The 16,047-nt window shown below is 41.0% G+C and overlaps 1 protein-coding gene across 1 annotated transcript in view; it reads right to left on the bottom strand.

The window, feature by feature from the left end:
- CHN2 (chimerin 2) overlaps nucleotides 1–16,047 on the bottom strand; it is a 476,488-nt gene that overhangs the window by 39,504 nt on the left and 420,937 nt on the right. The window contains exon 8 of the mRNA XM_069729934.1: nucleotides 12,161–12,245. Within this exon, the coding sequence (XP_069586035.1) occupies nucleotides 12,161–12,245 (85 nt within the window). The remainder of the gene's footprint in view (nucleotides 1–12,160; nucleotides 12,246–16,047) is intronic.

Raw genomic sequence — 16,047 nt, 5'->3', positions numbered from 1 at the left:
TGTTTAAAAAAATGTTCCTTTACCGTGATAGTCTTATACATGTGCCCCTGCTGTGTACTGTGTAATGGCCGTTTCTGACCGTACAGGAACATGGTCTGATCATACCACAGCTCCTGGCCAGGGGAGGAAGCAAGAGAGAATACAGACAGGACACAGCTGCTTCTTTTTGTGAGTTAAAACATTTTACTGCCTGTTTTTAAACTAAGTTTTACTTCAAAGAAAGAATCATTTGTGATCCCGTGCTGTCCTGTCTGTATTCTCATTTCCTTCCTCCCCTGCCCAGGAGCTGTGGTATGATCAGACCATGTCCCTGTACGGTCAGACACAGACATTACACAGCACACAGCAGGGGCACATTTATAAGATTATCTCAGCATAGGAACATTTTATTTAAACACATCCAATTGGGGAAGTTATTATTTATATTCTGAGATCTATTGATTAAAATGTTGATTAAAATTAACTTTGTTCATGGGAAAACCCTTTAAATGACATAACTATTTCTCATGGGAGGAAATCAAAGCAGATCTGTGGCAACTTCATGATACTGTAGTATCTTAGGTTTTCTGCAGGAAAATAGCACAAAGTCTCCAAATGAAATGACTGCTTTATAAATCCACTTTGTATTAGGAAACATCCCACCCATGACCACAACCTTAACCTCAGATATCTTCAGCTAGGACAAGCACTGAATTATGCACACATACACTATAAATAACACTTAACTGTAAGCCAACTTATATTTTATGTCTAATACTCCGAGAAGACATGTATGCTCCATAACTTAGATCTCTATGACTGATTATTTAGGAAATAGTTGGCTTTTGGCAACTTATTTCTGGACGAATGAACAATTTATAGAAAATGTAGATTAAAGCAGTAGACACGGGTGTATGTCTGGCAAGCCTGGCACAGAAGTTTGAAGATAATCGGAGTTGGCACCACATCGCATCTCGGTTGAGTTGTCTTATGTGATTCTTTGCAGCCAAATATACCTCGTTTCCTTTTATTTTCATATATGTACGTGTTGATTCATAAACTGTCTAGAACATGTCAGCAGACGAAGAAGTAAAAAGTGGAGACTTTTATACAAAAACCAAAGAAGGACATTTATATCTTTGGATACAACTATGAATTCCAACATGATTTCATTGCAACCATAAATACTTGTAAACTTAGTAACCAGCGATCTAGGGGCTCCTCTAAATATATCAGTAAGGCCAATGCCAGGAGTATGCCGCACAGCCTCCACTATCGGCAGCATTGCGTGTTTCACCTTTACTGTTGGGAAGCTACCCATCAGAGCAGGGAACTTTGCTGAAAAGGTATGCACCTTTTAAATAATACGATAGTCACAATATCAGCGTGGCGGCTGTTGTGAATTTTAGTGGGCAGGATCCTTTAGCCCTTGCCAGTAGTCAATGTTCCTTGTGAAGTGTTGGATCACTTTCTGGCTTCTACTGCTCGCTGCCAATTTCAGCAAAGATAAGTGTTTGGTTTTTGTTTCTGTGGCACACTGCCGGTGTGCTTGTTTCAGTTTTATTCCTGCTCTGATTGTAGGATTCACTGGAGTTGCAGATTTACGCTCCTACATCTTTCAGTAAGATGTAGGAAGTTTTTGTGTATTCTGCTGATGTTTTGAAGGGTTTTTATACTGACCGCACAGAACTCTGCCTTATCCTGCCCTATCTAGCTAGAGTGGCCTCCTGTGCTAATCCTGTTTTTCTGCTTGTGTATGTTTTTTCCTCTCCGACTCACCGCCAATATTTGTGGGGGGCTGTCTATCCTTTGGGGATTTTCTCTGAGGCAAGATAGTATTCCTATTTCCATCTTTGGGGGTATTTAGTTCTCCGGCTGTGACGAGGTGTCTAGGTGTGTTAGGTACACTCCACGGCTACTTCTAGTTGCAGTGTTAAGTTCAGGATTGCGGTCAGTACAGTGGCCACTTTCTCCAGTGAAAGTTCTCATACAGCTCCTAGGTCACCGGATCATACCAGGCGGCACCATACTCCCTTGTTAAGGAAAAAAAAAACATTAAAAAGCCTGGAACCAAAGAGAGATTTAGCAATGGTGTGACCAGGAGACACATATGGGCTGGAGAAGCTACATAGGATGGCATGCAACAAAGATAGCTGAGCAGACCAACAACCTTCCAACTACAAAAAAGGGAACATTCTCAACTACAAGTGTCAGAAATTCCTTCAGGAGCCAAAATAGATATATGCGAAGGCTTATGACACCAACAAAAGGTGTCAGATATAAGCAACATATTAAACCACACTTAAAGGCTATCTATGTGCAACTTTTCACCAAGTTGTATGTGTTGTTATTTGATTTCTAAGTGAAAAGTTAAAGGGATTGTCTAGCCTTATGATATTGATGACATATCCTTCGGTAACTTAGAACAGATCACCGATATCAGACTGGTGGAGGTTTGACCGCTATTACGCCACCGATCAGTTGTTTTCAGCTCTGGTGAAATGCCTATTTATTCAGAATTACTGCTTAGCATCCACTGATCTGAGAAGGCGCTGAGCTGCAGTTCTCAGATATTGCCACCATACTATACTATAAACCGAGCCATGCTGTTCCATTATCACTTAATCAAATTTCGTAATGGTCCTCCTTAAAAATGTTTTTCCACTATGCTGCGACTGAGTTACTGTAATTCCTTTATCTAAATAAATGATCTGTAAAACTAATACAAATCCATTAGAGCCACTGCTCGGCTCAGACAGCATTCTCTGCTCTATTCCTCCCTTCTCTCAGTGTTAGAGATATCACCAGCTAGGGTATTGTACACATATACCCAGTGTATAGAGAGGAATAATATTGACAATCTCATGAAGGGCAGAGAAAACAAACACCTTACAGAAAAGGAGGAAAACACATAAAGAGGAAATAAGTGGAGGATAAAAGCTGTGCTGATATATAAGCCAGTAAAGACAACAGTACCATTACATACAGAGCTCATGTCCAGCCTATATTACTGGGAATGACACTCCCACAAGACAAAAAACAGAAACTTTAAACAGGCTACAAAACTGTGTATCAGGGGTTCTGATCATGAATGAAGGAATAAAGATTGCAGACTACAACTGAGTGCAATCTGCTTACTACACACATACAACCTGTAGACCTAATTAAACAGATGTATTGATCAACAGATACCTCTGTACATACAGGATAAAATGGAATATATCAAAATTTGTTTTTATGTCAGATTTGTACAGAATTAGACATAAAAAAGCTTTTGCATGCCTCCTTATAAAGTTGTCAGCTGTAAATAAAGGTACAGTACAGAGAGAGATCATGCACTTCTATGGTAGTTCTATAATAATAGACAATGTCAGCCACGGACTTCTTTAAAGTGGTTATCAAGTGTTATGAATTGATGGCCTGATTGGTGATAGTGTGACTCTTGGCACCCTCACCAATTAGTTATTTGAAAGGGCCCCTTTATTAATTACCCTCCTCCATGGCATTACTTAATATTGCAGCTTTGTCCCATTCTTGGAGTGCCACAGTCCCCTCGATCAGCTGATCGCAGAGGTGTCAGGAGTCCATCGATCTAACACTAGTAATGACGTATCCTAAGGATAGGTCATCAATTTTAAAAATCTGATAAACTCCTGTAAGAATAGTATGACACCCAAGAACTGAATCAACAGATACATTTGTTCTTATGAAGAGATATGGTAATTTATAATAAGAGAACCTGGCATTTCGATCACATTTTATGTATGTATTTTTTTTTCAGTGAAACAAAAACAACCAAGTGATACTCTGAGGATCACGATTTTTGAATACCGAAAGAGGAAGATAAAATCTGTTTCTTTAAACTTCTTTACAAGACAAAAGTTCACATACTATTCACTTCACACAACACATCTGATGTCACACCCATAGGTGGCGCATGTGGTTCATGGGCCCACTGTGCCACAGGGCCAGACATGCCTAGGAAGAGATGTACCTAAATGGCTACCAGTTGTTCGCTGGAGCCTCTGATAGTGGAGACAGACTGGGTTGCAGGTAGCCACCAGATACCACTCCAAGGCAGGCACCAATACTGCAGCTTCTGAACCCAGGAGTCGGGATCGCTGGCGTGGGGAAACGTGACCGAGGTCACTGACAAGCCGAAACCAGACGACGTGGATGTAGGAGATAAATTCTAACCCGTAGATTTCAGGAACAGTTGTGGAGCTTGCCACAGTAAGACCAGGAAAAACGGACAAGGAACTGGCAGCACCAGTACCAGGGATCGGGTATAGATACTGCAGACGCGGTGTCAGAAATAGGATGCCGCCAAAGCGGTGACAGGAACAAAACTCACTAGACTAATTGGACACAGGACATGGGAATAACTTTAGAATATACTAGAGATGGGGGACCTGGCAACATACAGTTGCACACATCAACATTACCAATATCAACTATAGGGGTTGTTCAGGCACCTCCCTATTGGGGAGGGTGCCTTTTATACAAGAGGAGACACCTTGTATGTGCACACATTAACTAAATGCTGCACTTTACCATGTGCGCACTGCCCCTTTAAGAATAGGGGAATGGGAACAGGCGCACTAGGCATGCTGTTGGAACACAGTGCAGCGTGCACAGGGAAGGAGAAGGAGAAGGGAGCACATGAAGACCACGCCGGGGCCCGGGTGGTGAGTAAGCAGACGTTCCCGCATGGTGGGAGCAGGGGAGCCATGTTTTGGAGCTGTTAGATGCTACTCCTAACACTACTGTCGCTAGCAAAACCTCAATGTTCACAATAAAGAAAACATATTACACTATTTTGTAAATTAAAAATATATATTTCCACATTATAAACCTAAATATTAAACTTTTAATCAAACAGACAGACATGTTGGTGAATGCAGAATCTGGTATCTAAGTGCGAATATTTGATGGGGAACGGTCCAAAAAGGCTTACCGTACCTTCTCAAGAACTGGGAAAACAAAATCGTATTTTCACAAAAGATTCTAACCACGGGCTACAAAATAATGATGAACTTGAACAACCATTTCATCCAATTATACATCAATGAGTGGCATGGAAACCCCTAGGGAAGCTTTAAATTAGGAACAACATAATTTTAATTTGTCAAGATAGCCTAAATGAAGTCAGGCATAACTCATCACATGGACAGTAAGCTCTTCTCATACTGGAGGGCATAAAAGTATGAAAGCTTTATGAAGCATCTCAAATAAGCCTCAGACATCCACACGATTTATGTCATACACTTGTTATCAGATACAGAAGGCACTTAAAGCTGTCGTCAATGTAATAGTCTAGCAGCATTGTGGTTGGTAGTAGCTATTCACTCATAAGATCGCATCTAGATGGAAGCAGTATTCCTAGGGTAGCAACAGAGATGACCATTTTTGGACTTGAGTTCTTTAAGGGGTTCTCCAGTATTTAGTTAGACTGGATATCATTCACCATCTGATGCCTTGGATAAAGGAATGCCAATACTTGAAATAAAATGTCTCTATTTCAGGTTCTGATCAATCTCCAGTCTTTTAAAATATTTCTTGTTTGGCTTCAATGAGCTATGGAGGTCGATGGAGAGCAATCAAAGCCAAAGGATTCCGCTAGGCAACATTTCATTCCGGACATCTGAGAAGATCACATTTTTAAAACCATGTTTAATCTATCACACTGTATGCATTTACAGCATATTTGCTACAGACTTTCTAGGCAGATTTGTGTGACCAACAAAGTAGATGAGTCCTTTAAATCCTATCCACACACTGAGGAAATTCTCCTACAGAAATAGACATGCACATGCATAATTCCCATTTGTTATGATAACACCCTTGTTTTCTGTGCTACTGGGACAGTAGAGCTACAGCAGAGCATTGGGTGAAAACTGAATGGCCTCAGCGACAGAGTTTGGCATCTGGCGATAAGAATGTCATCCATGATCCTCTAGTGGATAGGAAGGACATTGTCTTTCCTCCCTTACACATAAAACTTGGATGGATGAAGCAGTTCGTCAAAGCTCTCAATCACAGTGGAGAATGCTTTAACTATATATGTTCAACTTTTCCTGGTCTTAGTGAAGAGAAGAAAAAGGCTGGAATATTTGATGGACCTCAAATAAGAACACTTATGAGAGACCCAAATTTTATCACATCAATGAATGAGACAGAAGAAAGAGCTTGGAATGTATTTTGTAATGTGGTGCCGAATTTTCAAAGGAATAAGAAAGCAGACAACTATGAAGAGATTGTGGGAGAGCTACTAATGAGTCTGCGAAATCTTGCATGTAGAATGAGTATCAAGATTCACTATTTACACAGCCATTTGGACTATTTTCCAGAGAACCTTGGGGATGTGAGCGAGGAACAAGGGGAGCGTTTTCATCAGGACATTAAAACAATGGAAGAACGGTATCAAGGCCGGTGGGACTCACATATGATGGCTGACTATTGCTGGAGCTTGATATGAGACAACCCAGAAGCTGTACATCACAGATCAGCCAAGAAAAGAAAGTTCAAATAACTGCCATTTGCCATTCATCTGTGTGCCATATATATGTGTTTTTATATTTTGTAGTTTAATTCTGTGAGTATATTTGATTTGCTGTACATAGACTTTGTAATCGTTGTTATTCCTTGATTAACCCCTTCATGACCGTGGGATTTTTCGTTTTTCTGTGTTCGTTTTTCACTCCCCTCCTTCCCAGAGCCATAACTTTTTTATTTTTCCGTCAATTTGGCCATGTGAGGGCTTATTTTTTGCAGAACGAGTTGTACTTTTGAACGACTTCATTGGTTTTACCATGTCATGTACTAGAAAACGGGAAAAAAATTCCAAGTGCGGTGAAATTGCAAAAAAAGTGCAATCCCACACTTGTTTTTTGCTTGGCTTTTTTGCTAGGTTCACTAAATGCTAAAACTGACCATTATGATTCTCCAGGTCATTACGAGTTCATAGACACCTAACATGACTAGGTTATTTTTTACCTAAGTGGTGAAAAAAAATTCCAAACTTTGCTAAAAAAGAAAAAAAAATGCGTCATTTTCCGATACTCGTAGCGTCTCCATTTTTCATGATCTGGGGTCGGTTAATGGCTTATTTTTTGCGTGCCGAGCTGGCATTTTTAATGATTCCAATTCGGTGCGGATACGTGCTTTTGATCGCCCGTTATTGCATTTTAATGCAATGTCGCGGCGAAAAAAAACACCGTAATTCTGGCATTTCGATTTTTTTTCTCGTTACGCCATTTAGCGATCAGGTTAATGCTTTTTTTTTAATTGATAGATCAGGCGATTCTGAACGTGGCGATACCAAATATGTGTAGATTTGAATTTTTTTTATTGATTTATTTTGATTGGGGCGAAAGGGGGGTGATTTAAACTTTTATATTTTTTTTATTTTTTTCACATTTTTTTTAACTTTTTTTTTAAACTTTTGCCATGCTTCAATAGCCTCCATGGGAGGCTAGAAGAAGGCACAGCACGATCGCCTCTGCTACATAGCAGCGATCTGCTGTTTGCTGCTATGTAGTAGAAAATCAGGTGTGCTGTGAGCGCCGACCACAGGGTGGCGCTCACAGCTACCGGCGATCAGTAACCATAGAGGTCTCAAGGACCTCTATGGTTACAATGGAGAAGCATTGCCGACCCCCGATCATGTAATCGGGGTCGGCGATTACGTCATTTCCGGCCGCCCGGCCGGATGCGGTAGTTAAATGCCGCTGTCTGCGTTTGACAGCGGCATTTAACTAGTTAATAGCGGCGGGTGAATCGCGATTTCACCCGCCGCTATTGCGGGCACATGTCAGCTGTTCAAAACAGCTGACATGTCCCGGCTTTGATGCGGGCTTACCGCGGAGCCCTGCATCAAAGCAGGGGAGCTGACATCGGACGTACTATACCGTCCGATGTCAGTAAGGGGTTAAAAATATACAAAATGTAGTACCGAAAATCATGTGTTTTGATCATAAAACAGGAGTAATTTTCATCAAAAATTTAAAATATCTCGAAATCCTGATGTGAGTCAAAAACGGAGTTCATATTCGTAATCAGCAGCCAAAATTGACTTAAATGTTTTAAAACCTTTTGCCAGAAAAAATTGCCCTGACCAGTGTAATCAATAGATCTTGGAATAATAATAATTTCCACGATTGGATGTTTAAAATAATGTTCCTGTGCTGAGATAATCTTATAAATGTGCCCCTGCTGTGTACTGTGTAATGGCCGTGACCGTACAGGAACATGGTCTGATCATACCACATCTCCTGGACAGGGGAGGAAGGAAAAGAATATACAGACATTATAGCAAGGGATCCAAAATAATTCTTTCTTTGAGGTAAAACATTTTATTAAAAACAGGCAGGGAAATGCTTTAACTCACAAAAGGAATCAGCTTTGATCCCATGCTGTCCTGTCTGTATACTCCTTTGTATATCACAGGAACATTTTTTTTAAAACACATCCAATTGTGGAACTAATTATTATTCTACAATGCATTAATTAAAATCAACTTTAAAATGAACCCCCTTTAAATTCATAGCATGTTAATTCTTTGTATGGAATGTATTGCAGAATATATACAAATGTAAAATGAATCATTGATAAAAGAACAAAAACGCATTTTTGCATTAAAAATAAAAAAGAACTGTACAAATGTTATTGGAGTGCAAAACTCTGCTAACAAACATCTATACATATTATAATCATACACTACAATTAAACTACGGTAATATTCTATATTCTGACTTCTCCAAACCAATCAGCTTTCAATCTTTTTTTTGTACTTAGTGTGCCATGCAATATTAAAGTTATACAATACAAACTAAAAGGGCACATGTGTAACACCCCAGGTAACCGGTTGTTACAGTGGCATTGCTTTCCTCACGGGGAGAGTGATGTCATGCTTGGAAGATACGAAGGATCCCTTTGACAGGTACTCAGCACATACAACACTGTTCTGACTCCAGGCCAGAAGAGGGAGCTCTACACCCGACTTCAGGGGAGCTGCTCTCTCTGGTCGGGAGGAGGAGTCAGTTGCTAGGCAGTTGGAGAGAGACAGTTGGTGAGAGGAGAGTGAGGAGTAAGGAAGGAAAGCTGGGGCCGTGCAGACGAGTGATTCTGCAGCTCCTGGGAAGGAAAAAGAAAGCAGAGCAGTCTGTAATAGATGAAGAGGGAAAAAAAGCACAGGAGAGTGAAGAGCTGGAGAAGCTGCAACTGGGCTTCCTCCATGCTGAGCGCAGATACCAGTAGCCAGAAGACCGAGGTTGTGGGGGTAACTTCATGCCCCATGGCAGAAACTGGCAAACAGCTGATTGCAAGTTACCTGTCCACAATTAACATCCGAGGACACAGTAGCAAATAGAGCCTGAGTTGTCATAGAGATCCTGTAAAAAGGCTCGAGCGACTTGTCGTACAGGTAGTGTCCTACCTAAAGGGGGACAGAGAGAAAATGTGAGGACCTTGTGTGAGGCCTAAGGTAGCAAGGGACTACAACACCACAGCGCTAGAAGGAAGGCTTCCAACCCCACCTGCTTAGAGGGATTCCCAATTTGCTTCCAAGCCGGCTGGACCACACCAGCATCCGTGATCCGGTACCCTGGACTGTGGCTGCCTTGAACCAAGTAAAGAAGTAAAGAGACTGCAACCTTGTGTCCTCCGTTTCTTACTACACTACCTATCACCATCTACACCTATTACACCGGGAGCCCTGGGGACCCAGCTTCACCTGTGGGAAGCCATACCATTCCTGCTACCATAACATCACCCCAGTGGAACCCTTTAAGCAGTGTCGTCACCCCTAACCAAATACCACAGGTGGCATCACAAACATTTATTATTCAACTAACCCCTTTAAAGACCGTTCCTTTAACATGGGCGCCCAGGGCCACGGACCAGGTCGCTGCCGCCATGACACATCCCTTTAAGTACCGGACCCGGTACCAAGTACCCCACGGCCCTGGCGGGCGTTTCATTTTGGCATCACGAACAGGATGGACCGACCCAGCAAACGAGTCTTGTGCGCCTAAGAGACTCCTATAATGCCGTTATTGATGCCATACATACCAGAAGCGGTCTGGTTACCACAGTACTCAGGAGAGACACACTCTGAGTGATTTTAAGGAGGGACTCTGCAGTTTGTTTAAAGTGTACCCTCTGCAGTTTGTTTAAAGTGTACACCCTGTCTAAGGAGCAAAAAGTCAACATCCTCATTGGTCAGTTAACTGGTGCGGCCCAGAGGGAAGTAAAGTCCTGGCCGAACACTGATAAAGGGACTGTCAAACAGATATTGGCTGGGCTGAAGGACACTTTTGACACTCGCACTGCAGCAGAAATAAAAATGAGATTCTTTGGATGTAAACAGAGGGTGCAGGACAGTATACGAGACTATGCCCTTAACCAAAATAATGCAGTCCACGCAAGTGTCCCCAAAGGAGAAGATCCAGCTGGCCTCCAGTCCAGGTAACTGGTTGTTACAGTGGCATTGCTTTCCTCATGGGGAGAGTGATATCATGCTTGGAAGTGAGGAAAAATCCCTTTGACAGGTATTCAATACCACAGGTGGCGTCATGAACATTTATTATTCAACTAATCCCTTTAACATGGGCGCCCAGGGCCACGGACCGGGTCGCCGTGGCACATCCCTTTAAGTACCGACCGGTACCGAATACCCCACGGCCCTGGCGGGCGTTTCACATGGGTCGGACATGCAGTAGATTTTCCATCTGAAAAGCTGCTGCATGTTATGGTACTAGCACCTTTTAAATTTATTTGTAATTTTATGGAATCCAAATATCTACTTTTCTGCCCTCTTTACATATATAGTACAGTCATACAGAGAAATATCTGTATATACCAGTACATTATGCCTGCAAAGATGATTAATATTGTGATTTTTAGGCAGAGAAAATTATTTCATATATAACAGAACAGCAGCCATGTCTCACTGTTAGTGTTTCTGCCTTCCATACAATGCGCCCTGAGTTTCAATCACAAATGTGACAACTTAGAAAAATAGGCTGAGAATTAATTAAATACTGAATACTGAAGCATCCACTGAAAACAGTCACAGGGCCCTTCCCCCAGGGGAACACAGATGCCTCCTGTATAAGACAGAACTGCAGTGCCATCAGTCAGATGGGGTACTGGTACGGTTCAGATATTCTACGAACTCCACTTATCATACCTGCCCACCTGCAGGCAGACAACATATCGGCATAGATCACATCCCCTGCAAAAACTGCTTCAATGACCTTCCCACTTCAGCTGCTGGGCGCTATGTTATTTTATTTTCGAGGATATTTTACGTACACTATGCTGTGCCCGGCAACTATGCCAGATGTGCCATGAATTGCCAAATCTTATCCTAGCCTGTAGAACCTTTTGGTGTGCCATTGTGGAAAAGACATTTATAGATTGGTGAAGTAACTTTGTCCTTCTGGGCCTAATGCATATGCCTATATGATGGACCATTATGATGCCATCTTGCAGTATCTCCACTATATGATATGCAATGAAATATGCTACAATATGCCAGATATCACCCCGTAACTCGAGAGGACATCAAAGACACAAGGAGGTACAATATGAGTCCAGCTTTCAATAGGTACTATATTATGGATGAAGAACACAATGCTTACCAGTATATAGCTTGAACATTACTAATATGTAATTAGTTGGGACCCAGTAGGTGACGCATCATGATAATAGTTTTCAATGACCTGGTAGCCCATTGCTATATTATTACAACACTTATTCTACCTTTTCTTACCAGGTAGTAAACATGTTCCAATGCTTCCAATATATTCCTCTTAACAGTCCATTTTTTCGACATCCTTTATTACATTACTTTCACGAACAGCTCATATGTAGTTTTTACCAATTTAGCAGGCTGCTAATATCATCTACGTCTCTTACCGGGTAACACAAACACAGACATAACAAATATGAAAACTGAATCATAACGTGGGAGTCCAACGAAAAGGGCGCAAAAAGGTCAAAAATTGGATCCTGCTTCTCATCAGCGTCTGCGGGAATTACCCTCCTGTCTGTATATATTGTGCACTGACATAGCTTTCATTGCCTAAATATAACTTCCACCCTGATGATCTTGATAAATTGCCAAAAATTGTATCATAACAACATGGATAAATGGAATAAAATATCACTCCTTTACCTGAGCATCTGACTCCCTGAGCAATGAGACCCCACATGAAATTGGCACAGTATTCACACCAGTGGGGACCCCGAAATGTGTGTACCTGGAAAAAAAAGCAAACAATGGTTACAAAAAAAGCTAAAGAGGAAGAAATATATCACAAAATATGTGAATAGTCATAATCACAAACAAAAGTAATAGAAGAAGCCTCATGGCCCTGCAGTACGGGAAAGCGCCTGCTGGTTATTCCAAGCATGTAAATCCGATGTTACTACTTTATTTCATGGATTCTTGTGTACAGATGTGTATCAATAAAGGACATTTAATTTTGCCAAAAAGAATGGTAAAAAAATGGAGAATGGCTGAACTGGGCACAGTCCAGGAGGCAACAGCTAATGTACACCAACCATGATTGCTTGGTGCCATGATATAAGCAGACCAGTGTCGGACTGGGGTGACAAGGGACCACCAGTAACATTGACTTTGGGGGGCCCACTTTTCCCCTGCATGCAAATATTATACTACCTTCGTTCACAAATTTACCTATATCTCTATATAATAATAAACTGGGTAGTTTGGTTAATGAATGATGAGATGCTGCTTTTTTCTGTACAGAGTGAATCAAGTGAATTGTGCCAAGTACTGCACATACAGTGGGGTTGGGGACCCAGATCTACACAGGGGCCCACCGGGGGATTCCCCTGTTATCCTATGGGCCAGTCCGAGCCTGAAGCACACCATAAATGTTTGTAGGAAGGCACCGAAAATAGAAACCAAGATCTCCAGGAGAGCTGAATATTCGCATCTCAGATAGCACATTGAATCTGCGATCCACAAATTTTGAAACCTGAAGCACATAGAAAGCGATATGGATTTAAATTTCTGTAAATAATCCAAAAATGAGATTCTTTTCTGTGTAAATGGGATTTTTTTTTACCGTGAAGTGGCCCTTCAAAAGATACATATATGCATAATTCGCAATATACAGAGATTACCAAATCTTCATTGCTTCCCTTCCACCAACTCTAGGGTTTCCCAGCAATCCCCATCTTAGTGGCTGTTTATGGTCACATATTGGCTATCAATTCATTATGTTATGATGGGCAAGACATCAGGATACAACTTTTTGGACGTCACATCACCACATATGAGTGTGAAGGAACCCCTGAAGCTGTGAGTATTGTATACATTTTGTTATTTTACTATGGACTGGTTTTGGGGTGGGAATGTGTACTTACTGGGGAACCTCCTTTAAGTGAGCTGTAGCCAATATCATCATGTAGTCCAAAAATAACCTTTGAGGAAATAAATGTGCATATACTGTATGTAAAAAGGAGATACAGTGGTTGTAAAAGTCTTGTTAAAATAGCAGATTTTTTTCCAGCATAAAAATCATGAAAAGAATAATTTCAGAACTTTTTCCACCTTTAACGTCACCCATAATAAGGAACCTTTTCTTGAAAGCTTTCAGTCAAGAGACGGGTACAATTTTTTTTCCAATGCATTAGCTATATCATGGCACACTGTGAAGACGATCATGAAGAAGTGTCTTAAATTTGGCACAACAGTGACATTACCTAGAACTGTACGTCCCTCAAATATTGATGAAAAGACAAAAAGAAAATTTGCCCGGGAGACTGCTAAGAGGCCTACAGCAACATTAAAGAAGCTGCAGGAATTTCTGGCAAGTACTAAATGTAACTACAATCTAAAATGTAACTACAATAAATGTAACTACAATCTTCCATATTCTTCATATGTCTGGCCTGAAGATGGAAGCCCTTTTTTTTATCAAAGAAATACATCTATGCTTGGCTATGTTTTGCCATAACCAACATCAAGTCTGCTAAATGTCAGTGGGAAAAAGTCTTATTGTCTGTTGAAACCAAGATTGAAGCTTTTGGCCATAATGCCAAAATGTATGTTTGGCACAAAGCCAACACTGCATATCACCAAAAGAACTTCATACCCACAGTGAGGCAGAATTATGCTTTGAAGGTATTTTTAGGCAGCTTGAACTCGGGCTTTAGCCACGGTGTAAAAAATTATTAACAGTTCCAAATATCAGCCAATTTTGCAAAAAAAACATTCAGGCCTGTGATATAAAGCTGAAGAGGAATGTCACCTTTCAGCAGAACAAGCATGCCTTTAAAGGGAACCTGTCACCTGAATTTGGCGGGACAGGTTTGCGGTCATATGGGTGGGGTTTTCGGGTGTTTGATTCACCCTTTCCTTACCCGCTGGCTGCATGCTGGCCGCAATATTGGGTTGAAGTTCATTCTATGTCCTCCGTAGTACACGCCTGCGCAAGGTAATCTTGATTTGTGAAAGTTTTGGAATGGCTCAACCAGAGCCTAGATCTGAATACAATTGAAAATCTATGGGTGACCTAAAGAGGGCGCTGTGCAAAGGAAATGCTACTGCATGGAAGAGTGGGCAAAGATTGCGAATTCTTGATGTGTCCTGCTGATAGATTCCTACCCAGAAAGGCTGAATGCGGTTATAAATTCAGAGGGTGCTTCAAGTATTAGTTTAAGGTCAGGGTCACACTTACGGGTGTGATGCGAGTTTCTCGCATCAATACCCGGCACTGCCACCAGCACTGGGACCGGAGCGTGTGGCTGCATATAAATACATGCATAGAAATACATGCAGCCGCACGCTCCGGTCCGAGTGCCGGTGGCAGTTCTGGGTATTGATGCGTGAGTTTCTCGCTTCACACTCACAAGTGTGACCCCGGCCTAAGAGTGTATGTATTTATACAACCACATTATTATATTTATTTACTTTTCTTTTCCTACACAAACAAATATTTCAGTTAATTTTCCAATTGGATTGTACAGATTATGGGTGCCACAGTTGGTGGAAAAATGTTCTGAAATGATTGGTTTTCGTATGATTTCTTTACATGACAAAAACCTGGCATTTTAACAGGGGTGTTGTATAGACTTTTTATATCCATTCTATCTATTCTCCTCCCAAATACAAACATTGAATATTGAGAATGAGAAATATCTCCTACTATACTATATATGTTTTGGCATCTGCACAAGGCTAGTTTGGAAAGTAACAATGAAGGTTGTGTTGTGGCGCTTTAATTTGGCTAATATGGTAAATAGCTGTAATCTAAAAATCCAAATGGGATAGCAGGACCCAGGAAACTGTTTATAGAAGTTATTGGACAGTACGGAATCTCACAAGTCCTGAATAAACCATATACCATGTAAGTCCCTCATGGCTTCTTTCGACAGAACTGTATGGCACTCTGTGTGAAGCCTCACAGTATATTTTGTCGTCCGGCAGAAAAACAAACTTCATACGAAGTCTTACAGAAGAACAGTAGAGGCCACATTCATTTTGGTGGGTGCCCTATTATGGCTCTATAAACAATAGGGTCCAGGAGGTTTCAATTTATACATCCAACATCTTATTAGCCACCACTAATGAATTTTCTCATACTTATGCAAAAGTTGAAAATTTGGGGGAGAGATACATTTTATAAAACACATGAAATATTTTTTATTCTGTGCCTGTCTATTCTTGCATTAGTCGTTTGCTTTATTTGTATTCTCGGTGTATAGGAATGATTTCCATTTTAATAACTCACCATTATTCATGGGAAAGCCAACATTGTGATGTCCCTTTTTCTGCTCCTTCCAAGTACACAATAAGTTTGCACTACGACTTACAATTAATGCACAGAATACGTAAGAGATGAAAACTGCCTTGGAAACACATAATTTTCTAGACCATATTTTGGGAATCTACGTACGTCAAATGTGAAACAGTGCCCAGATAATCATGACTTTGAAAACCAGATCTGGGCACAACGACCAATAAAATCCAATGACTAAATGCACATTTATGTAGCTTCAGCATCTTAGTGTCCTAGTTAAGAAATACTA

This window comes from Ranitomeya imitator, chromosome 6 (genome assembly GCF_032444005.1).
Source record: "Ranitomeya imitator isolate aRanImi1 chromosome 6, aRanImi1.pri, whole genome shotgun sequence".
Taxonomy (NCBI): Eukaryota; Metazoa; Chordata; class Amphibia; order Anura; family Dendrobatidae; genus Ranitomeya; species Ranitomeya imitator.
Note: the sequence above shows the minus strand (reverse complement) of the source record. Positions and strands in the feature narration are given on the sequence as shown.